The sequence below is a fragment of the Bemisia tabaci genome, chromosome 4 (assembly GCF_918797505.1).
Source record: "Bemisia tabaci chromosome 4, PGI_BMITA_v3".
NCBI classification, from domain to species: Eukaryota; Metazoa; Arthropoda; class Insecta; order Hemiptera; family Aleyrodidae; genus Bemisia; species Bemisia tabaci.
Genome location: NC_092796.1, coordinates 6,318,553 through 6,344,652, shown reverse-complemented (window position 1 = coordinate 6,344,652; position 26,100 = coordinate 6,318,553). Strand labels below are relative to the sequence as shown.

The 26,100-nt window shown below is 37.3% G+C and overlaps 1 protein-coding gene across 1 annotated transcript in view; it reads left to right on the top strand.

Moving 5' to 3' along the window:
* Window positions 1–26,100, top strand: part of Stim (stromal interaction molecule) — a 62,745-nt gene that overhangs the window by 26,691 nt on the left and 9,954 nt on the right. Inside the window, exons 6-11 of the mRNA XM_019052324.2 lie at window positions 12,440–12,609; window positions 13,894–14,046; window positions 14,479–14,646; window positions 15,766–15,866; window positions 16,715–16,878; window positions 17,939–18,001. Coding sequence (XP_018907869.2) covers window positions 12,440–12,609; window positions 13,894–14,046; window positions 14,479–14,646; window positions 15,766–15,866; window positions 16,715–16,878; window positions 17,939–18,001 — 819 coding nt within the window. The remainder of the gene's footprint in view (window positions 1–12,439; window positions 12,610–13,893; window positions 14,047–14,478; window positions 14,647–15,765; window positions 15,867–16,714; window positions 16,879–17,938; window positions 18,002–26,100) is intronic.

Here is a 26,100-nt window from a genome sequence, read left to right as displayed (position 1 = left end):
AAACGGCTGTGCGGATTTGTGCGCAAATTTGCACAGTACGAAGCAAATTCCTTAAGATTTTCAAAGGAATCCGCACACACGTTCTCTTGTGTAAAATTAAAGCGCCAGGTTAAATTTGGCAACAGCTGATGTGGCTTGGTTCATTTCTGATAAACGCGGTAGTACTTGGAGTAACCTGCCCACTCAATTCCCGAATCTGTTGAAAACTCATCATGTGCATCCATCTATGCATCAGATACTAACGTAAAAAAGCGTGAAAGTTACTCTCTTGACGATTGAAAATGAAAAAAGGATATATTTGCCACATTTTTCCCCCCAAATTGATCTGAAAGCAAAAAAATTGCGAAAAATTGCTGCCGTATAATGCGGGGCTCGGATAATCGAGGCTCGCTCTGTACTTGATTTTCCCAACTTCATTTTTATTATTTTTTATTTTTTTATTTTGTACGTAAAACTATTTTAATTCTGGATAATCAAGCATACGATTTCAGATTACTTGACTTTTTGTGAGCAGATACAAAACCTCCCTGAAAAACCTGTGAGAAAAAACAACGCTTAAGAATGCCTAACAAGTTTTTGGTAGTCAACCTGGATGCGGATAGTGAGATGTTTAAAAGTGTTTTTTGCTGTATTTGCGTTGGCACTTATGCAAGTAGATAATTTGAAATTTTTAAACAAATCCATGAAAATTCAAGTCCTCCTGTTCTCTCTTCGTGATATTTTCTGAAAATTTTTCCATTTTAAAAAAAGTCTAATACACGTAAAATTCTTGAATATTTTCATGGAAAAAAAAATCCTTGAAAATATCCAATGTACTCGAAGTTTCATTTTTCAACTCTGCATGAAGCATGTAGATAACCGCAAGTTTCAAAAGCCTGTGCAGAAAACGTCCCTCTGAGTGCAATCAGTGTTACTTAATAAGTGAATCTTCGATGTCAGTGCACGAAAATTAGCAGTGTCGGTATCGCCAGTTTCAGTGTTCGGCTCTCGAACGTGAAGAAGTCTTGCTGCAGGCATAGTGGGCACATCTCCTGTTTCCAGATTAAGCGCCAATTTTAACAAAGTTTCTATAAAAGTCTGACGGTCAAATACTTCTAGATTCGTTTTTTCACGCGATTTCTCGAGAATGAGCGACCTTTCCTGCCTGTGCGATTTCCTCTTGTACATCATCTTGCAATTGTTGTAACATTGTTGCTTTCGAGAACTCATTTAGTGCGCGAGAAAAATAAGCCAGGTGCACCGGCTGGAACTTCGGCGGTTTAAATACGAAGCCAAGACTTCACTGCCGACGAGTACGTATATTTGCTTCTTGATTTTTCTTGCTTTTTTGCGGAAGGTAACGCAAGGTAAAGGACTTCAGTGTCGAAAAAGTGAACATTATGTTGTTCGTATATGACTGGTCAAGCTGTGTCACGCACATTTTGACGAAAATATGTCAAACCTAATTGAAATTAAAACCGTGGTGTCCAGCAGGACCTTTTAAAACTGGACAGTTGGGGACAGTCAGAGAATTCATCAGGGGTTCGGAGTTAAAGACCAGAAATCGCCACCTCTTGGCCAAAGTATCACGAGCGCCATGCGACGTTTCAAAAATTTCCGCCGCTGTTTTATTTTTTACACAGAAATTTTTAGTTGAATCTGTTTGAAAATTTTACTGAATTTTATCTGCAGCACAAAGAAAATTCAGCGAAATTTTCGGACAGTCTCATTGTATAATTTCTCTGTAAAAAAAATAAAAATGGCGGCGGAAATTCTGAAACGTTACATGGCGCTTGTGATACTTTGGCCGGACGGTGACGACGTATGGACGTATTTCTATCGAACGGAACTAAGCGCCATCAGGGGAGGAAGGGAGAGGGGGGCTTGGATTGGCGGGTGTTGCGGATGCCCGTTCCGTCCTATACTCGCAATGCTTTTCCATGGCGCTTAGTTCCGTTTGACAGAACGCGCTATCGGGATTCTAAAGTCCTCAAATGGAACTCAATTTGGCGCTTAGTTCCGTTTAACAGATTTACGTCCATATGAATGTCATAATGTATGCTGAAAGGAACCAGAATTTCGAAGGAAAGATGAGGTCTCGGATACGAAGCGATCGTATTTTGGAAAGTGCCTTTAAGAAACTCGTCGAAAAACACGTGATGATGAACACACCGAGAAATTCGGAGGCTTCTTGTATGAATAGCAGGCAGTCGACCACGAAAAAACTATTTCTTTCGTAGGGAACCAATCCCTTCGAGGGCTGAGAAATTATAGTAATTATTTACTGTGTTCATGCCGTAGATTTTTGGAGGCTATCCATCATTGATGACTATCTCTCGGCGCCAGCCGTGATACTTTTACTTGTCGTAAAGTGTATCGTTTTCCGTAATCATCAATCAGAAGTTTATAGCGCCGAATCAGTCACGTCTCTTCATTGGACGCCTTCCGGTGCTCACTGATCTCTTTCAAAAATCAAATGGAGATGTTGCATGTGTGAGGGATTTGCGATTTGACCATTGATTCTTATATTAAAGTTCGCGAGAAACACGATGGTGCCACTGGTTTTCTCTGAAATCATCTCCCAAGCTCAAAAAAAGCTCTCGAGTTGAGGCCAAAATGGAGGGGATATCCCATTCTACCCTGAGAGTCCACCTCTACATCAAAACACACTCTCCATGCAAAGATAGGGAGCAAATATATTAGCAGGGATGCCGTGTTTTCAGTTTTGGAGTCCCCAAATAATGTGGCAGCCCTGTCAATGTATTTGCTCCCTATCTATGCATGAAAAGTTTGTTTTGATGTAGAGGTGAACTCTCAGGGTAGGGTGGGATATCCCCTCCATTTTGGCCTCACTTTGAGAGCTTTTTTTGAGCTTGGGAGATTATTTCAGAGAAAACCAGTGGCACCATCGTGTTTCTCGCGAACTTTTACGTAGGAATCAATGGTCAAATCGCAAATTCCTCACACATGCAACTTCTCCATTCTTTTACTGGACCTGCTTCAGCAGGAGGGAACAAAGTGAATTATGCATCTTGAGTAGTGCTGCAGTCGACAAAATCGCGTTTGCGATCGCGATTATTGTATCGACCTGATGATAGATTGAGAAGTCCGAAATGATCATAGTCTGAACTTCACCAATTTGACAGTCAGGGCCGAGAAATAAAAGTGAATCATTATCTTGGTATTCGAATCAACCTGATAAAGTTATGGAACCTGTCAACTAAATTTCATCCGATCCAAGGACGAAAAAAATGATCTTAACATAAATTCTCATAAGGTTTAATGGGATTTTCCACCGGTTAAGGGGTGCTCTTCCGATCGCACGTGACTATTTTTTTTTTGGGAAAATTCGAAACAGTGAAGTTTTTTTTTTTATTGAGCAATTTTAGGAAGAAAACATGGGCTCACGTGAAGCTTTGTGCAGTTTCATAATGAATTTCAAAGCTCAACGCATTTTTTTTTTTTTTTTTTTTTTTTTTTTTTTTTTTTTTTTTTTTGTTAATACATGAGATCAGTTTTGCGTCTCCTCAATCTGCGAGTCTGCGTTGTTTTTGCGCCACAAGAATTAGGCTTATCGCCTCGCCGATTTTTTCCGCTCGAACCGTACATTTTTCTCTCTGCGCGGAGTCGAGGAAAGCTTACTTCGTTGCCCGAGTGTTTCCGGAAGTCACCGGATCTGTGTCTTTTGAGAGTATGTTTGTTTGTTTGAATGGACCACCAGACAAGCTCAAGCGCGGACCGCACGCTGCAATTTTCTCTGAATCTGAGTATCATCGATGCGTCGATGAGTGTTAACTATGAAAATTGCAGGACCCGTACAATTTTCACGATCATTGATAACTTGGACTACATTTTGCAATTAGGAACTATAAATTCTAGCCCGATTTAAAAACAACGTACGTGCCATTAGTTTCCCTATGCACCTAAGTGTTTTTCCAGAAGAGCCAGAATTTATAGTTCCAAATTGCAAAATGCAGTTCAGTTCTTACAGGCTGTTTGAATCAATGTAGTACAACTTTGATGCGAAAAAGCCTCAAATGTACCGACAGATTTTACCCCTGATTCAGCAAAAATGTTAGCGTCTGATCTGGATCTGATTGTGAGCTTTATATAGAAATCGAGGATATTTTTTTATGTTTTGATGATCTATTGGACTCCATTGGAGGAAATATGGCGACGTCTGGAGGCTCATACGGCGTTCTTCCTCAGCGCATCAGTATCGTATTTCGGCCTTGCGAAATTCACCAAAAAAAAGCCTTTGCTTTTGGAGTGCGTTAGTCATGTGGACCGTGTTAAACAGAAAGGAATCAAGCCACATCAGCTACTGCCAAATTTAACAGGGGAATTTGATTTTTTACGAGAGAGCGTTTGTGCGGATTCCTTTGAAAATTTTAAGGCATTTGCTTTGTATTATGGAGAAAATTCATAGAAATTTGCACAAAAATCCGCACAACCTTTTTCATGTGAAAAATTAAACCGCCCGATTAAATTTGGCAATAGCTGATGTGGCTTGGTTCCTTTCTGTTTAACGCGGTCCATGTATCCTTGGGAAAAAACACCGAATGCAGGCGACGCGACGTAGGAGGCGCCCGAACTCGCACGCAGCTCTCGAATGCAGTGATTAAAATCCAGTGACTCTGAAATTTGCATTGTTCGAGCCCCCGTATTGTCGTCGCCCTCAAGTGTAACGCCTTGGCCAACGTAACCGATCGCGAATAATTAAATTACATCTCTCAGTTTTTCTTCTTGGTCGGTCTCTCCCGTATCATAACGTTTTTTCGCGTGTAACGTATTCGTAACGTATCCCCTCTTTTCCCGCGCCGCGCGGTAAAAGTGAATTTGTTAAAAATTCCTCGATTCCAGCATGTTGTCAGAGTTGGTTTTCAAACCCGGAAAATTGCCTCGCTCGTTAAATCCTTCGGCTATTGTTACGCCTGCAGTTAATATGTCGATCGGTTTATCGATTTCACGTGCTGCTCGCCTCGTGCTGTCGATGCTCAAACGCAGTTTTTAACGCAGTTTCGGCACAATGCATTCAGCGAATCGATTCTCGAATCGTTATCGAACGACCATGATCGATAAAAAGCATTGCTAAGATAGGGCTTCATCGATCAGGGTCGATTGTTAAATCGATATCGAATGACCATGATCGATAAAAAGCATTGCTAAGATAGAGGTTTATTCATCAGGATCGATTAATGAATCGATTTCGAATGACCATGATCGATAAAAAGCATTGCTGAAATAGAGATTTATTCATCAGGATCGGTTGGTAAATCGATATCTAATGACCGTGATCGATAAAAAGCATTGCTAAGATAAGGATTTATTCATCAGAAGCATTCGATAAACGATTCATGCTAAGTAAAAACGCTGTATACGCATCCGAATGTTGCCAAATTTCTTCTTTGAAAATATTTATTTCTGAAAAAAGTTGTGAATGTTTTTCGTTGAAATTTTCAGACTGTCGATCAAATTACGAGCGAAATCCTACGAAAAGACAGGAGGAAAAATATTCTCAGATTTTCTTGAAAATTCGTGATTTTTCGAAGGAAATTTGGCAAAGCCTGATGGCTCAGGCGGCGTTCTTACTTAGCACGGCAGTAGCAACAAAACAATTAATGGAGATGTTGCATGTGTGAGGATTTTGCGATTTGACTGTTGATTCTCACGTTAAAGTTCGCGAGAAACACGATGGTGCCACTGGTTTTCTCTGAAATCAACTCCCAAGCTCAAAAAAAGCTCTCTAGTTGAGGCCAAAATGGAGGGGATATCCCACCCTACCCTGAGAGTCCACCTCTACATCAAGACAAACTCTCCATGCAAAGATAGGGAGCAAATGCATTGACAGGGCTGCCACTTTATTTGGGGACTCTAAAACTGAAAACACGGCAACCCTGCTAATGTATTTGCTCCCTATCTTTGCATGGAGAGTTTGTCTTGATGTAGACGTGGACTCTCAGGGTACGGTGGGATATCCCCTCCATTTTGACCTCAACTTGAGAGCTTTTTTTGAGCTTGGGAGTTGATTTCAGAGAAAACCAGTGGCACTATCGTGTTTCTCACAACTTTTACATAAGAATCAACAGTCAAATCGCAAATTTCTCACACATGCAACATCTCCATTATAATAAGTAGTTACGTTGAGCCAGGTCCGAGATCCTCCGAGGCAGCATACCGTGCACAATTTGACATCGGGCTTATTTTCCCGCGCTATCTTATCATCAGTGAAACGATGAAAATTTTTTTTCGACATTACTGTCCGCTGTCCGTGCCGTAACGCCGAGTTTGAGGTTTTGTTTACACATTTTCGAATTTTAAATCCGTCGTATTGTTCGCGGAGCTATATCGGAGTGTCATGTGTCGCGGTGCGGTGCGGCTTCGCATCGAAGGTGAATGGATATGTGCTATTGCTACGGTACGCTTCTTTACACATTTTTACTATACATACAGTTACAAACAGGTGGAAATGGGCTGGTCCACACCATTCGTGGGAAAACAAGCCAAGTTACTAAAGTTACAGGGTGTCCATTGCAACCTAGAACACCGGGAATAGGGAATTTGCAGGTGTCTGAAATTCGATGAATTTCGTGTTTAAATGGAAACTACAGAGAGAACTGAACACGAGGATACCCTTAGTTCATGAATTGAACAATCATTGGGGAAGATATGACAAAATGATCTAATCTGCTAACATACGTGTGTTTTAATGGGAAATGCCGCCAGATGACGTCACTAGGCGGTTTACTTTTTCTCTTTTAAATAGATTTTCATACTTTTTCCCAGAAAAGAAAAAAATTATAACAAATTCTGTGAAATAAGCTCTTTAGGCACTTTCAGATGAAGCAATAAAAATTTTGCATGAAAATTCTTCACTATGAGGACATTTTTTGGCATCAGGAAACCTTGGGAAAACATTATCGAATTCGAACAAAAAACGTTGTTGATCGATCTATCTTATTGATCCATTAAATGTCACTTTCGCGTGTGCAATTTTTTGCAAAATCATGGACATTTTTTCTTGAACATTGCCGATATTCAGGATTTAGGATCAGGACATTTTTTTTTAAATGTCTAGGTAAAACTCACCTTTTAATCTGCGGTTTTGATGTTTTTAGAAAATTATGACGATGATCATTTCGGGTCCATACGTGGGTCCATCTTTAGGACAAAAGCAAACGCGAAAAACGCGAACTTGTCGGAAATTAGAAATGAATGAAAATAAAAATAACGTTATATCGCACTTTCTTCCACGTTTTAATCGCGTATCTGTTTCTTTTTTTTTTTTCTTTTTTTTTCTTGAAAAGTACTGGACATTCTGACTTCAGATGGATATGTCCGCAGGCAAAGATCGGATTTACCTACCTGGCGCCCATGGGCCGCCTGTATTTTGCCGCCTCCTTCTCATTCGTTTTGAATTATCAATAAAAACCATCAAATGAACGTGCCGGAGGGGGCATAAGACGTTTTTACTCGTGTTGGACACATTTTTTGCGAAAGCCCTATGCATTTCACGTCGACCGCTGCTGACCGCACTGTGTTTGACGCAATGCGTGAAGTATTCATGCTGTCTTGTAGGCGCTAATATGTTTTACATGCCGACCGCCGCGCCGAGGGCTTCTCCTATTCATCTCAAGTCCTCGTCATCATTGCTGTCTGCGCCGCGCTGCTTCAGGCCAAATTGCGGGTTTGGTTTCTCTCTCAACTCGACTTATAGAAGGTGCTGTCTCTTGTATCACCGAAAGACGACAAAATTATAAATTACTATACTCTCAGGAAATGCGAGATTGTTTCGCCTTTTCTCGTTCGTAATTCTTTTTCGAAATTCGATTTTTTTATACCTGCATTTAAAAAAAAATTGCAAAATTGCCGCCTCCTAAATTTGCCGCCATGGGCCGCGGCCCCTTGTGGCCACCCCCTAAATGCCGCCATGGCAAAGATCGAACCAGGCACTATGACAGACAGCCGAGATAAGTTGATTATATTCCACCTTGGAGGGAGACTGTACATTAAATTACATTTAAATTAAGCAAGCAGAAGGATGTGTACACTTTCTTCTTTCATAAGATTCCAGTTCAGATGAAATCTTTAACCAACGTTGTCGCAAAATTGTCATCCTCTTCATGTCTAATATTTTCCACCGAAATATTCTATGAATATTTAAGGAGTGCGATTATAATTGGCAATTAACTGCCCAAGCCGGGTCAAATGGACCCGAGGCTTACTAAGAACACGCGTTGCGCGGGTTGTACTGACGAGCTTTCGATGTAGGTCTACAAATACATCCTAAAAACAGAACCAGAACCATCAAATTGCAAAAAAATTGAGTGTCCCCCCCCCCCCCCAAAAAAAAAGAAACTCACAGCCGAAGATGATATGAGAAAATGTTTTGGCATCAGGGAAACTTTGGGAAAACACTATCGAATTTGGAATAACGTTGTTGATCGATCTATCTTCATAAATCCATTAAGTATTACTTTTGCGTGTGCAATTTTTTGCAAAATCATGAACATTTTTCCTCGAAAATTGCCGATATTCAGGATTTACGATCAGGGCAATTTTTTTAAAAATGTCTAGATAAAACTCACCTCTTAATCTTCATCTTTCAACCCACAGCCGAAGATAGAAGAGACGTGTTCAGGACTCGTTTTTTAAGCTTTTCTCCCAAATCTGAGCGACGTACCTCCTTGGCAGCATAGAGCGGAGCATTGAGAGTTCACGCCTCGCGCCATCGCGCCTTCAATTTTGCAGATGCTGCAACACGGACATCCATCAAGCACGAATAGTCGTATCTCTGCGCCGTTGTCAACGCGCGTCCTTTCCCTTGCTCTATTCTTATGTTGTGTTGGTTCCGTTTGTCTCATTTGTAGTGGTGCTTCAAAAGCTACGCGAACAACACAGCCAAAGATAGGAGAGATAGATAAACTTTTTTATTTTTGAAATTTTCCATCAAGAACTGTTATTTTAGGGTAATTTTGAATATATCCTCATTTCTAGGTTGTACTTTTTGTTAATGGTAGACCTGTTTGTTAGTCAAACCTGTAAACACGATATCGACGATGTAAGTCGGCAATCACATAACTCGGTTTGCGACGTCGCAGACTTCCTGTCATACTTTATTTTTTAAACGGAAAACTACTCAACAGCAATTCTTTAAAACTACCGTGATTTTTCTTCTCTGTGCGAATAAAATTCTGCTTAAACTTCAAAGAATGATGCCAATTTTTTCTCCTTTAAAAAAATAACATAGAGGCGGAGATTTTCAGACACCGCAAACGAGTTGTGTGATTGTCGACTTAGACTGTCGATATATGATTCGATGACGTTTATGTTCAAAAGTTTTTTTGCGAGATGCTGCTATTGCTATTTGAACGGATTAAACAGGCCCAACTATATGAGGCACTGCCACATTTCTTTGATGTTTCCTCTAAAACAGTAAAAATTGAAATTTGTTTAGCATATTCTTCACTATCTATAGTAAATTCACAGAAATTTTAAAAGCGTTAGGTAGTTAAGTTCTGTGTTAAAATAATAATTAGGCAACGTGAAATGCAAATTCCGGTGCAATTCGTCTGTATCTAATTATGTGAAAAATGGACCACTAGACAAGGTACGAATTTCAGCATTCTGATACATGTTTCTTCACCAAAATTTCACGTAAAACACGATGGGCACAACGAAAATTACCGAAATCAACTCCTTCCGAAGATATTTAATGATTCTTGGTGCGTGAATTGAAACCACCCGCCCATGAAAACTCAATGCTCTACGCGACTCACATCGCGCGCTAAACGTTATCACGAACGTCTCTGCGATAACAAAAATCTGGCAACCTCAATATTGAAGCTTTGGCTCAGCTATAGCAAATTACTCATTGTTTGAAAAAAACATGGTGGGAAATGAACATTGCTCGATTGAGGAGCTTGCTGAAACCGTAATTGTAGTGCGCGATTTGACTCACGTAAAGCTTTGAGTTTCTTGTGAGCGGGCAGTTCAAATTCCTCGTAACTAATGTGAAATAAAAATGTTAATATCTCCGTTAGGAGTTGGTTTCAGTAATTTTCGTTGCACGAATCGTGTTTTACGTGAAATTCTGGTTAAGTAACATGTATCAGAATGCTTAAATTCGTACCTTGTCCAGTGGTCCGTTGCATTGGTGGTAAAATGGCGTTATTATAGAGCAACAAAAACTTTAATAATAATTCCAACTCGGCTTTGTGTCGAGAATTAATGTTTTTCGGCGGACGCTGATCAATATAAACTAACATAACATTCATTGATGCTCTTCTCAATGATTGTAAACGTTGAGGCAAGACTCTAATCGGATCCGATCGAAAGGAAGAATGTCGACTGGGTGAATTCGATCTATTTCGATTTCTCGATCCTGCCATAAATCCAATTTAATGATGGGTTTTATGTAACCGAACTTATAACGTTGATCATAATGTTGATTGGTGACCTCAAACTCCTTGATCCCAAAAACATATCCTCTTTCGAGATTAATACTGAACACCGCGTCTGAAAAAAAGAACATTTTCGCAAACATCGATTCAAGTTTAACCAACGATCTGCGTGAATCGGGATACTAAATTTTTGAAACTTCACTAGGAACCTTGATAGGGCTGTAAGTATTATTTAGTTTAACATCACTTGGACCTTACGAAGCAGAAAGGCACCAAGTCATACCGGCCATTGTCAAATTTCACCTGATGATTTAATTATTTTACGGTATAACGGTTGCTCAAATTATTTTGAAAAGAATAGGGATGTCCTTCTGTGGCGTGAAGCGAATTCTCAGTAATATTCGAAAGAATCTGCACAAAACCTTTCTCCCGTAAAAAAAAGAAAAAAAGAAAAAAAAAAAGAAAAAAAAACCACCTTCTGATGAAATTTTGCAATGGCTGATGTGACTTGGTTTCTTTTTGATTAACCAGGGTGTCTAGCGTGAATATTTTCCCGATTCCATCAGGATTTGAGAAAAGTTGGCCGTCCGCTTATTTTCCGCTAACTATCCATTATCCGTCCGTTGATTTTTCTCCGCAAAAAATCAGGATTTGATCAGGATTCGGAAAAAATTATGAACTCAGGATTTAGCAGTCAAAAATTAGGAAAAATCAGGATTTCCCAAAATGAAAAAAAAAACTAGACACCCTGTTAACGCGGTCCATTTGTGATGAAGTCCGGCAAAAGACCGCTCAAGGTGGGGAAAAAATCTAACGATACCACAGCCCAGAGGAGGGGTTAATTTAGCATCATTTTCCGCAATTATTACTGAACGATTTCTTTGAAAGAAGGAATTTCTAAAGTTAGAAGACGACAAATCGTAATTTTCAGATGAACGCAGGTAAAATTTGCCGGGCGTGCTGTCGCCAGCTTTAGAAATGATTATTTTCAAACAGTTCTTTATCGAGCGGGGTACCTAGAATCATTACGAAAATGTTCAATGAATTTTGTTAATCAGTGGTAAGCCTTCCGAATAAAAAATAAAGTTAGAGGTGAAGTCTGGAAACTCGCAAAAGGTAGATATGCGGTTTTTTATGTTAGTAATACATTGGCAATCTATTTGTCCGGGTCGATAAGAAAATGTGAAACGGAATGAACTTCTCTTAATTTTTACTGCAAGCTTAAGTACCTGAATTTCGGAAAGGAAAGTTCTTTTTTCGAAGGACAAGTTTTTCGGCAAAATTTTAAGCGTCTAGAGGATGCCCCACGAGAGATTCACGGTTGCACAGATAACGCAACATCCGACGGACCTGGCGTGACTTCTTCGGTGCGCCGTGATCTCGGATAACTATTTCGACTCGCAAGGAGTGCGTATTGCATATTCGCCGTAAATGAAGGAAAACATGGATCATGTCATGAGGTAACTCTCGTTGCTAATCGAGACTGTGTTGCATACGCGATCAATTGAAGGCGAAAATCAAAATATTTTTGTACTCTTTGTTTTCAACTGATGCAACAGGTACCTAAAGCTACATAAGTACATAATCATGGTACCTTCCTAACTCTTGTCATCCTTTTGTCTTATTTAATCCGCGAGGTAGGTAGGATAGTTGTGTTTGAAGTCTCTCTCAGATTTTTGCCTTTTTGATTTCAGGTACTGTTCCTTTTTGAGCTTCTACAAGTGAGGGACTTGAAGGACAATGCGCATAAGTGCAGTTCTTGCTACTTCGAGAAACATGTGTTTAAAGTTTCGAAATTACATGGATCCTTACGGTGGAAAGAAAGTTCAAACTGACTTTTTGATGCTAAAAATTGGAATTTGGGAGCGAAATTTTCACAGAATATGCATCTACACTAATTTTAATTGAAATCATTAATATCTCATTTTTTTTCAAAAACTGCACTCAAGCGTCTTGTTCTCCGAGCCCCTCAAGTGTAAGACATATTGCTCAAACTCAAATTTCAAACTGTAAATTTTTGAAAATGTATTAATTGAAAATCGTTCTAATTTTTGCAGACTACGGACACCACGTGAAAGACTTAGTCCTTGTATCTTTACTGTTATTGGCACTTTCTGGCTGTTGGTACGCCTACCACACTAACAAAGTTTCGCGTCGGCACTTAAAACGCATGATGAAAGACATGGAAGGTTTGCACAAAGCTGAGCTCGCTCTCGACAACTTGCAGGTAATTTTGTCTTTTTATCATGTGAAATACCCCGAGTTTTGACAGGAATAATTCGCCAATTAGGAGCTAGAAATTTTTACCTAGAGTCTTCAGTCCATTGCTCAAAATTTGTGGCCTTTAATAGGACGCAAATGATTTTCTGTGGCTTCTTTAATCTTATTGGATTTTGATTTTTTCACAAATGGTCCGCCTTTAACAGAAAGGAGTCAAGCCGCATCAGCTATTGTCAAAAACTGGGAAATTTTATTTTATTACAAGAGAATGTAAAAGCGGACTCCTTTGAAAATTTTAAGGAATTTGCTTCGTACTTTGTAGAAAATTCACTGAAATTTCCACAAAAATCCGCACAACTGTTTTCATGTAAAAAATTAAATTGCCCAATTTTGGCAATAGCTGATGTGGTTGGGTTCCTTTCTGCTTAATGCTGTCCAAAGAGAAGGTTTGAATCAATTGGTTTTAATGTGTTTTAATAGTGAGGTACAAAATTCAACACTAAATTATTTCTCATGAGGACTCCTAAAACATCTTCAACACTTTCTTGTGAAATTTTGATGAGGAAACTCATCTTGTGGTACTCCAATTTTCACGCTGTCTATTGATCCACTGACTGATTACAATATTCCCTTTCAGCTTGATGTCTGTGTTCCTTATCAACAAAAACATAATTTCATCAATTGATTTGCTATTGACGATTGGAATTTTTAACCATCACTTATCGGCTACATTTATGAATTTCCTAATGGCTCCTCTTCCTTTGATCTCCATTCAAACTTTTGAAAACACCTAAAAACTAAATGAATGTTGCCATATACTGTTGACAGTAATGTTTTATTGCAGAGCCCCTGCCCTGAATTTATTTTTAATTTGGATCAAATATATTTTTATCTTTGATTTATATTGTCAATCATCTTTAATGCAAATTTTAATCAGTTTTTTATGATTTAATTTGTTCATTTTGATAGTTGATCGTTACAAACTAACCTTGCAAGCCACATGTTTGCAGCACTTGCATTTTGTTTTTGTTACGAATATGATTTGTTCCTCTCTTGCAAATGCTTTATTGGACGAGTTAAAATGAAAAATCAGTTTAAGGAAAAATGAAGCTCTTATTACTTTTATTCATTCATTTAGCTCAATTATTTTGGTAGGTAGCTATTGAACACGGTCTTAATTACAATTTTAGACTCTTTTATTTGCCTTTCTGTAAAATTTCATCCTCAAAATAACATTTACTTTGACATAATCAACAAGTCTTAATGTATGGTTCTTCATTTTTATCTGCAGAAAGAATTGGAGAGGGCAAAGCAGGAGCAAGAATTTGTCACAACTGAAAAGCAGAACCTAGAAAAGCGTCTCAAGGAACAGACTAGCGATAATAGTGATTTGAAGACATCTTTCTCTGATTTGGAAGTGTCCCAACTAAAAGCTGAGATCGAAGTAAGTCCTCTTTTACGTCATCTTATCTTCTCAAAGTATACGTCTACGGAGGTTATAGCACTGTAGGTGTTAACACGTTGCATGCCTTGGTATCTACGACACAAATCTTCCCCAGTGTCACAGCATTCCCCTTTCCCTCCCCCTCCCCCCAAAAAACTAAAAAAAACGTGCAAAATTGCATTCTCTCTACAATTTTTATCCAATATCACCTATTAACAAGTCCACTCTGTTGGCCATATCTCTTATGTGTAATGTACCTATTGTTTTCCTGAGATTTTTTGCACAAATGCACCACCTGAATCTGCAATCTCCACCATTTAATTTGTCCATGTTAACATGAGATCTGAAATTAGGTAGAGTACTTTTTAGGATACATTTTAAAATGGCACTGCAAGTACTGTCTGTAGCTAATTTTTATACTATGAATTACAGGCCCTTAGAAATGAATTACAAAGAGCTGAAGGCGAATTGGAAGATCGGTGTTGGGCGCCACCTCCAGGGCTTCAGCATTGGCTCCAACTTACGCACGAATTAGAAAACAAATCCTACGTCAAAAAGAAAATCTCAGCCGAGAAACAGTTACAACAGGCCAGAGAAGCTGTAAGTTTTATCTTTACTTCCTCTTAAATTTATTGTTTTGTGATCGTCCACAGGAAAAAGACTTTAAGTGTAGAAAAAATAAAAATGAAGGTAGCGTAATTGTACATTGCATGCAGGGTTCCCAGCGATCTGGAAAACCTGAAAAACCTGGAAAAGTCAGGGAAAAAAAATGGCCTGGAAAACATGGAAAAGTCAGGGAATTTGCTCCAAAAGTCTGGAATTTTTTCAAGTACTGAGAAAAAAAATATTAATTAGTAAACAAATAAAAATAAAAGAATTAAAATTGAAATTGCAATTCCTTCGTTGTATTTTGAATTTTCCGCCAACTCATCCTCTTTATCGGCATTCGGAACGAATCGGAACTATTCGGAAGTGTTCGGTGGCTCCCCCTGCAGGTCAGCCATAATGATGGGGGCATCTTGTGCGACCGGTTGCGTCTAATGACAAAAGAGATCGCAGGAGCTAGCCACTCCTCTTCACGATTGAGCGTTTTTGCAGGCAAAGACCCCCTACGATGTGCAGGCGATCACAGAGCAGGAGTAGCTGGTGGAGCGTGCGTGCAGCTTGCTCGGACTCCAGTTTTGCCATGCCATGGCAAAACTATAAAGAAACATTATTTTGTTGATTTTTGTGTATCTCTCAGTACCTAGTGAAAATTCACTAATTTAGAGACAGCTAAACGTTAATGATTATGTATCAAATATGTATTTCCTGGAGGAGTTAATAGCAATTTCCATTCAGAACCAATGGAACATTTACGACAATGGTGCCTTATTTAACCTCCCATGGATTTTTGTGATGGTGGCTCTCACAAAGATTCTCTTAATCCTATTGGCAATGCTAGTAATCATGACTACTCTATTATATTTTATTATTATTATTTTATATTTTACTTCAGAGTATGGTATCTGTTGAAAACTCAAAGTTCAGGTTTATAACAAGACCTTCCAAAAATCACTTGATTTATATTTACTGCTACAAAGCACAAGAAAAAGCACAGTATGAGATTTCTAAAGGTTTGTTTTGGTTTAGTTTGGATCCACCAATCCACCAATGCTTTTGCACCCTTAAAAAGAATAATGTGAATAGTTATAATTAATTATGAATGTTTTGTTTCAGTGTGAAAAACTGAGGAAAAAACGTTCTAGTTTAGTTGGTGCCTTTGTTTCAACCCATGGGAAATCAATAGATGATGTGGACAGAAGTATAGTCGAAGCCAGGTAATGCGTTTAAATTTTCTTTCTTAAAATCTACGAATTTTAGTGGCAGAGTCCTCATTCTTTAAAATCACTTGATTCTCTCAAACCTCTTACATGTGTCTTAACTTTCAGAGAAAATTTTTGATGCAGACGCTAATTTCAGATTTTCACTGGAACGACAGGATTTTTTTTCTGATTTATGGAAGAAAAAAAATCAGCGGTGTAGCAGAATATCCATAAGCAGATATCCCTAATTTATATAATTCTAAAGACATTCATAAAGCACAGGGCCTAAGGATATTCATACTTTTTTTCTCCAGTGCTCCAGCGATGCGCTGTTATTAGCTCTGGAACACTGGTCTGTAGGTCAGCCTTGAGTGGTCTACAAAGGCCTCTCCTACAAAAACCAGAGATTTTCCTGAAAATATCAAAAAGTGGCAACTGACAAACATTTTCTGCCTCAGAGAATCTTTTGGCCATGATTTGTTCGTATTAAATTACTAAGCAAACAGAATGTTCCTATTAAATATCTATTATATCAGAGTGTTTTACAGATGTAATTTAAAAACAGGTCTGTAATTTTCAAAAGTGGTATGTATCCTCTTTTTTCTGTAGAAAAGCGAGCTACAGCTGTCATAGGTTTGGATTGGTTGCTTTAGCAAGATGTTGAAAGATTCATTAGTCAGTATTTTCTGTCATAATCTGCTCAAATGGCTTAATTTGTTTGAAAGGCTCCACGACCACTCACAGCCAGCTTTGATTATCTCTATAGTACACCACTATAAAAGAAGAGGAACACAGAATTTAAAAATCATTGATGACAGCAACATTTTCTCATGTATCTGATTTATGGTGCTTGTCTGTTGCAGAACATCTTTGAATGAAGTGACGCAAGAATTAGCAGAACGAGTTCACCGGTGGAAACAAATTGAACTCCTTTGTGGCTTCAATATTATTAACAATAGTGGATTAGCATATTTAGAAAATATGCTGTATAGAAATGTAGCCAATGGTAGAGGCTTTTCGCTCAGAAGTAAGAATCTTTTATTAAAACAGACTTTTCATGCACAATATCATGTACTTAATGGGTTGTGTGAATCTTTAGAAGTTCAAACCAGCTCAAATTAGACGACTGATCTGGACTCTGCTTGATATTAAGCTTCCAGTGCGGAAAATCTGAACTTTCTAGTGCAGATTTTCATAGTTTTGCGGGTACTTGATAGAATTTCTGCAATTTGCAGGTGCTCGCCAGAATTCATGGTTTTCTGGAAGTTCTTTTGGATTTTTGCATAATTTTGCCAATTTCACAGAATGCGCTCCTAATTTCCAGCACTCTTGCAAGTACCGGCGTATTTTCCCGGTTTTTCACAGATACTTGCAACAAGATGTAGATTTGAATAAAAGGAATGAAAAAAAAAAAATTAAACAGAATGAACCTGATCAGGACAGGACGCACGGAATTTCTGCACCTCTGTAGACATTCCGTGGTATTTAAAATCCATTGTGGTTCTTGATGCATCCTGTAACTGTGAAGTTTTTCGAAATCAAATCCCCTTCTTTTGATCCATCTTTTTGAGATCTGGTACCAGATGAGCCAATTTTAACGAAAAGGGGCCAAAAACTGATGTCCACTAGGGCCTCAAGTCGCAGGAAGTTAGTACCGAGGACAAGAGTCTTGACGTTTTACTCTTCCACAAGACTAAATGTTGCGGGAAACGTTTAACTAAGTGCGACTATTTTCATGCTCAAATTTTTTTTTCAATTTTGAAATTTTGGCAGGAGAAAATTTACATCTAGTCAAATCTAAAATTACTCCTAACTCATTTTTACAAAATATAACTTGGTTCGTTTCTTCAAACTTAGTCCAAATCGACATGCAGACTAACCAGTCAATGTTGAGTTATTGAATTTTGAACATTGTTGCCTTCAAGTTCAGTTCATCCAACTCAAATAATATTTTATGAAGAGAAGATTCACTCTCTGCTGTACGTTTCTGTTTAAAATAGGTCCTGCCTATGCTTATTTGAGAGTTCAGTTTGAATGCTGTAATATTTTGCCATGTATTACAATAATCTTCATCTCTCTCTTTTCAGGTCGCATGAGCAGTAGTCAAGACGATTTAGATGATGACTCAATGTCTTACTCAATGTCTCAAGGTAAGTTTGATGATGAATCAACTGGCTATAATTCGGACTACAACTAGGCCTTTCGCCGTATAGAGTAGTAGCATTGTCGTTTTGCGTGTGATAACTCATCCCTGTGTGCGCATCGTCCATTTCTGCTTGATCCGTCATCATCTCATCACCTTCATTTGTTTTGCTGTGGCCATCCCTCATCGCGAGACCCCAACCCATATTCGGTGTGTGAGCAGCATCCGTGTGGTGACGTCTGTATCATCTGAAAATGTCACTACCATTCTAAAGAGAAAAATTGTCCTTAATGAAGGTTATGTTGTGTATTTCTCTGTGAGTCAATAACCAACTAGACAGGGTCTAACTTTATGAGGTGCATTGTATGCTTTCGTTCGAATTATCTGAATTTACAGACCCTGAAAAACATTATCATTTGGCTCAGCAATTACTTCAAGAAATTTCTCTTGACCAAAGTGATTTTCATAAAAAATCTTGATGAAGAATCATGTAATGTATCGATGAATCGATTCTAACCCTGTCTGGTGAGTCATTTCTCTGAATTCTTAGTCTAAAATTTGATCGTGTCTGTTCGGGTGCGACCAAGGTCAAATCACTTTGAGTAAATACATCATGATTACCAAAAGCAGTTACTAAGATCACAAAAGCCATAATAGTTATACTGATCATTAGAAATGTTGAAATTTGTTACTTACCAAAATTTAAGTTTGATTGTGATGAAAGCACATCTTGAAAATGTAATTTTAACCGGAGTCCTTTCCAATGATGGGTTTGAAATTCTACCTGCTTGGGGCAGCTAGTCGAAAACTTTGTGATTTTTAAAGAGGAAGGTAGGGGGGAGGAGAGCTTGAATTTTCTTCGAAAAATTTACAATACATTATAGCTAAGTTCCGAATATTATAATGCCAAGTGCAGAGAATCTCGATGAGCTTTTTTCGTGTATAGCTGAGCAAACATATTAGCGTCTAATTCTAATGAATAATTGATACCTTTATCGTGATAAAATTGAAGGATCTTCCTTTTTTAAGCGGAAATTCTTAAAATTTGTCAATTTTGCAAATTTTGTATGTAATCCTAACTTTTTTATGTCTCTGTTGAGACAACAACGTATCTCTTTTTAATGAAATGTGAGAGCTTTGTTGATCTTTTTTTTCTGAAAAGCCTTAAGTTTTCTGAGAGAAGGCAAGTGTAAATTATGCAACCTTCTGCATCATACCATTTCTAATTTATGAATTTCATGTCTGATCGGAGAAAATTTCCAGAGTGTGCGAAGCTTCATGTTTGCTTTGCAAAGCACAGAGCAAAGCGTAAGCTCTAGACCCGCTCTAAATCCCCACATTTTGAAGTGCAGTTGCAATAACTTAGGAGGTCACTCTTGCTGCTAAAGAGCCCAAACCCTGTTAGTTGATTCTTGCCCCTTCATAAGAATGAAGAATTTGAGCTGCAATCGAAAATTGTAAAGATAGCAGGCTCATGCAGCAATTATTACCTGTCAGAAGTCGAAAGATCATAGGAACTAGATCATAGGAAGTGAAATTAAAAGTTTTTAAGTATTTAAAGTTCACAGAATATTGCTGATCTGGTGGTCATGAGGGCCAGGAATAGTTTCAAGGTATTTTCTGGAAGTTTTAATCTGTTTTCTAATAGGTTAGGAAATTTTGAAGAATGGAGAATGTTAAGAATCGTGTGAACAAAAATTCTGCAAAAGATTCAGGTTTTCAAATGCAAAGAAAACGATTGACGAATCGTGTACATATTTAAGGAAGTATCTCATGCGACTATTGACTTTCCTTGTATAGGGTGTTCGAAAGTTAATGGGCATTCCTTTGAGAATTGAGTTTTGAGGCAAACGATGACTTTTTTGCTGTATGAAAGTTTCTATGAGAACATTTTTCTTCAGTGCTAGTGTCCGTCAAAGTTGTGAATTTTTTCGGATATTTGTTCATAACTCCTTTTCAAAAGGTTAAATGTCAGTAAACATTGGATCTAAGGAGTAATTTTAGCGTATTTTCAATTTTTTGGAGTACTAAAGGCCTATGATTTTATAGAAAGGCGATATGCAAATTCTCTTAGTTAAGCAAATATATCTATTTTCAATATATTGATCTTGACCACTGCCTCTCCATGGAAGCATCGACCTTCGGAACTACATAAAATGAAATATAGACTGAAAATTTTTCACTTAAATCAAGTTTTCATTGACATTTGACGCTTTGAAGATGAGTTATGGACAAAGGACCTTGCACACCTCTTATGGGAAGCTGCACCATGACCGAATACTAAATTATTTATGTCATTCGATTCTCCTCAAGATGCTGATCAAAAGTTATAATTGCGCCAACTTTCTACGATGCACCGTTTTCGCAAAAAAAACCGCCGAGAAGATTCAATTATTCGGCGATAAAAAGCCAGAAAGATTCCTCATTTCGGTACTCGATTGGCAAGCGGCTGTGTGTCAACAAGGAAATCATGGGAACTCCCGCACCTAGCGGCAGTCTTATCTCAGATTCCACACGCCGTTTTGCTTGACCATCCAAATCAGATTCTTGAGGAGCATAAGAACAGGGAAGTCGGAACGTCAACCAGACGAGAGCGGGAGGGAGATAGCCCTAGAGTCGGCAGGAACAGATAAGAAGACGGACATGCGCTACGGTTTTTCCTTATTTACATCGGGCCTGTTCTCAAATGCTTTGTTCGTTTTTATTCATTGTCGCCGAATAATTGAATCTTCTCGGCGGTTTTTTTTTTTCAACAATTGTGCATCGTAGAAAGTTGGCGCAATTATAACTTTTGATCAGCATCTTGAGGAGAATCGAATGACGTAAATAAATTAGCATTCGGTCATGGTGCAGCTTCTCACAAGAGGTGTGCGGGGTCCTTTTGAAAAAGAATCCACAACTTTAACATGCTTTGGTGTCGAAAAAAAAAGTATTCTCAAAAAAATTTTGATTGAAAGTCTCACTGTGACCCCAAAAATCAATTCTGAAAATATAGTGTATTAATTCCTGGACACTCAATACTTATGTATGCACATCATCATTATTTTCCCATGTGTAGTATCAGATTTTGCCACAAATATAAAGGTACAGATATAAGTATTCCAAGGTATGGGTAAATTTATTCCATTCTCAAGGGTGCGTAATCGTGAGTTTTAAGAGGATTTTTGGAAGGTAAGCTACTTTCAATGTTTTTAGATTAAAATCTGACTAAAAAATGCAGCTAATCAAAAAATCAGTGTTTTGCACACACTCAGATAGCTGCTTCACACTTTGTTTTGTGCTTTGTGAAGCAGACTGTTGCTTCGCTTCGCCTTTGCTTCGGTTTTAAAAAGCTTGTTTTGCACACTCCTGTATTCAATCTCCTGGGACCCAAGTTTTATGTGTTTGGTTTCCTCTCAAAAATTTCCGTACTTTCAACAATCGTGACCCGGGCATTAGCCATGAAAATCGAATTTCGGGCGGAATTTAAAATAAAATGAAATTCAAACTGCTTCTGAATGTCCTATTCAAAAGCATTTTTTTGAAACGCAGTATTCAAGAGATAGTGAAAGTTGTCTACTTATGAAATTCATCATGGAAAAAATACCTTTCTGTGCTTAGAAATTTGAAAAAACTTTCTCAATCCTTTTTGTCTGTGTAGTTAGAGCTTTATTTTATCATGTGTTCTCTCCGAAATTTAATGTATTTTTCGATTCACTTCTCAAATCATGGTTACGTTTTCTCATCTCTTCTTTCCTGTTTTGTGATTGCGTATGAAATGTACTTATTCACACTGTCAGAAAATTTTCATCTAGATATTTAAGCTTATTTCGCTATCTTAGTTTTATTTCTCTCTATTTATTATTTGTTTGTTTATTAATTTATTTCCCTTCTTTTTCTTTTACTTAATTATTCCCTATTGTTTACTTAATTATTATTTTATTTAATAATTTATTTATTTTTTCGTTTTGTTTTCTGTTTTTCTAATAACCGCTTACTTCCCATATTTCAAGCAAGGAGAGATACTGGGCATAAAGAGTGTGCTACCTCTCCGTGCGCTTTTAAAGTTTCTGAGATAGGTCAGGTCCCTCATGGTAGATTTATCAGTGAGTATTTCAGGGGCGCCTATCAGTGCTAAATAGTTCTTCAGAAAGGAGAGCTTTAGTAATTTTAACCATTTCTTCTTTTCTCATTTTTTAAGTGAATTCTCACACCCTCCTTCTGCAGTATTCACCCTAAACCCTCTCCTTTCAATAATTGTGATAAACGTGATCTACATTAATAATTTTGTACAACACTCTTCATTTGAGCTGCACAGTTCCTGAATGTCTCTTAATATTCGCTTGATTTTTATCAGGCTGCACTTCATCAGCTTTTTATTTTTTATTTTTAAATTTATTCTACTTGTTTTTGACTTGCATTATTTCAATTTAGTCCAACCTCACCAAAAACAAACGCAATATCTCCCTTTCGATCATTAAAAAATTTTTGCCCGAATTCTTAAACGCTTTGATAATTGATCGAAGATTTTGACCTGCAATAAAATCATGAATTTTTAAGCTTCTTAAAAATCAAATTTTAAAGTATTCCTAGCTTCTAAATCGTTTTAATTTGTTCTCGTTTTTGCATTTCCGTGCCAAAGAAAAAAAAAACTGATCATGTGCCAATTGGCTGATCTGCTTTTGATCTTGACATTCTTGAACTTTTCAGCTCAAACTTTAAAAGTAGGAAAAGATTGATTTTTTCAGACTTGACATTTGTTGTAATCAATTTTTTTTCTCATAGGTTCATGTATCGTCTCTTCCCATTTTAATTTATTTTCCAATTACAAAAGCTCCGGACTTTTGATTTTGTAAATGTTTTCTATGTTAATTTTTTATTTTAATTATAATTGTAAAAAACCTTAATTTTTAATTATGTTTCCTTTTTCACACACTAATTAACTTTTAATTTGTCTCAGTCCTACTTGTTTGGTCTTAGTTTTTGTTTAATCAAAAAAGATGGGATGTGCAACTTTTTTTTTTTTTTTAAATAAGGGCCTATTACATCCATGTGTAGAAGCAGTAATTAGTAACCTTTTACGACCCTCCCAACATAAGTGTATCTACCAAAAGTATGATATATAGCGTTCAGGTCTAGACAAATCCTCAGCTGTTAATTAGATATATATTTTTTTAAATCCTTTTAAGTTTGGCTGAAAGGATCTTAGTCTTATTTTTAAAAGATACGTTTTAATTCCTAGCTTGACTTTCACAATACTCTCTTCTACTTAATAATCAGGACTCATAAAAATCTTTAAGTTTTCCAAACTTAGACTCAAGGCAGGGTCTTGCCGTCCTCCCCCCCCTCCTCCTACATTTTCAGAAAGGAAAAGAGAAAGCTTGAAAATGGCTGGAAAATGCATTTTTATCGAAAATTACCTATTATTCTTTTTTTTTTTTTTTTTAAAAAAAAAAAAAAAAAGCTCGTGTAAAACTGAGCTTGACTCCCTTCTCCCCAGTAAGACCTTGCATGGCAAGCTCAGACCCTCCCCCCCCCCTTAAGTAGTTTATGTAATACTAGAGCTGCCCCTGAACTTCAAAATCCATTGCAATGGAATTATAATGAACATAACTTGAGTGTCTTGGTCGTAGCAAAGTGAACAGAGGCTAACTTTTCATTGAAGCCTTATTAATAAATGAAAAAATAAGTCAAGACTAACTTTACAAAGTGGAAAAAGGTGCTAAGATAATGTTCGGTATAACCGCAGGCATTGAAAAAACCCCCAGCAAAACAAATAAAAAAAGGAGAGACTCGAAAAATTTTAAATCATTCTTTTATATTGTGCATTTTTTAATTACTAACCCGTAAAAAAAAAATCAGTTCATCGGCTTGAGTGGAGCATCTTCAACCTTTTTGCATTTTAAGGTGTGCACTAACTGACGGAATAATGAACTAAGAATTTAACCTGGTAAGGATCATCATAATTTCATGCAGAATTTGTTGAACATATCGAAAATCTTCCAAACCAAGTCATCAACTTTTATTTTTTACTTTAAAGTTGGTGGAATCCAACTTCCTATCGAAGACAGAACCAAAACCAGCCTAAGTTAAATAGATCATCAAAAAGAAACCTATCCCTGGACAAGTGACTAGAATTTAGCTTCACTAGATTTTTCCTTTCTCTTTAATATGCCGTACTCATAAGCTTGTCAACCAAAATCCTGCTTACTGTGAACATTATTTTAAAATTGAATCGATTATTTTCCAAAGCTCGCAAGCGCTGAAATTGAGAATGTGAGGAAAACAAGAAAAACGGTTTTATTTGCTTTGGGACAATCTTCAAATTCCCAAAAATGTATGTCCTTTTAGAGGGCTATTTTGAAATCAGACATGATTGATTATACCAGAGAAAACAAAGAAAAAACAACCCCACCACCACCAAAATAGAGATCGGCGCTTATTTGATTTAGAAAATAATGGGTTTAATTGTCAGTGCCTTCACTGTGTTCCACGAGGAATCTTGATGAGACTACAAGTCATGATGTCTGATTTCTAGCCTTGTTTCATGGTCAAATTCATTTTTATTTGACAATTTTTATGGCAATGACTTACTATTCTTCTTTTCCTATTTTGAGTTGAAAAACTCCAATTACCGATAGGAAAGTGTTGTTGACACTCACATTGAATTTCTGATAAAGGATGGCTTCGTTTTTATCTTTAATTTTGGGGAAGAAAGTGGGAATTGTAAACCCTTAATTTATTAAAGGACAAGTCATGAAACTCTTTATTGTACCATTTCCTATTGAAGAGGCAAATCTACTTTGAACTTTGGCTCAAAGTTGTTTAGCTAAGTCAGTTCATTCATTTAAGCAACCACCAGAGATGGGAAAACATTGTGTGCATGATCACCTAATTCTATTGACAAGGAAGTGATCATATGATCATAGCCATGGTGACGTCATACACTGCATACGCAGTGTATTCTCACAAGTAAGGGAAATTACCTCGATCTACTACATGATGATCACCACCTTGTGCTTGCGCACTGGTGACTCTACCAGCACTCGTTCTTTGTAATTCTAATAAGTTGTTGCACATTTTTTCTGACCAGACTGATTATGGCACTTTGATGTTAGTATCACTGAGCGGCAGTTTCATTGACTAGCTTCCATAGCAAATTAATTTGTTTGTAAAAAAATAGGAAAAAATAACTGAAATTAACTTAATAAAGAAAGTTCAAAACAACAGATCAGACACAATTTCAGTTTTACTGCCTTTAACTTGTCAGGAACAGAGGTGCTTTATAGCAAACACCACGGTGGGATAAGCATATTGTCCAGAGCTGGCACCTAACATATCCCCCAATCACATTTCCTTTCATTTTTGAGCTTGAGTCAGAATCCGCGTCACAGTTTGATTTTTTATTATATATATTGTAGAGCTTTAAGATCATAACTGGAGGATAAAAGGTTTTAAGATTGCTCTGCAGCTCGACGTTCACCTTTCAGTAACAAGTTTTTGACCCTGTCCCCAAATTAAGAGCATTGTTATTTGTCAATGGGCTCCTGACATTATTCCCAAGTGTCAATGTAAAAAATTCATGAAAAAATCAGTAAAGTCAGCGAGTTTTGAAGAGTTTTAGTGATTGACTCGAATGCAAGACATAAAGCTGTTGAGCCCTAAAAAAAAAAAAAAAGAAAAAAAAAAAATTACTTTTTTATTTTTCTCCAAACAGCTATGTACAGTTTGACTGCCCAGTTTTTTGAAAAGTCTTTCTAAAGATGCTTTCTCTTTCTATTATTGAGCGTACATTTTGCCTGAAAATACTTTATTATTTTTTTTTCAATCCAGCATGAATTATTAACAATGCAGTATCCATTTACAGGCTACGCTGAGTGAGTTTAATGCAATTTGTTTTTTTTTTAACTTAAACACATTTAGGTAGCTAGTCTTTTCAGTTTACCCATAATTCTTTTAAATTCAAGAGTAGTGCATGCGCACTGAATGTTCTCTAGCCTCTGCATGAGAGTAAAATTCCTAAAGCATGAAAATCTAATGTATGTATTTCTGTTTCTCTTCACTGGGCACATGAAACATTCTGCACTTTATAATTTCTGAAGTAATTTTTTTTTCACAAATAATTAA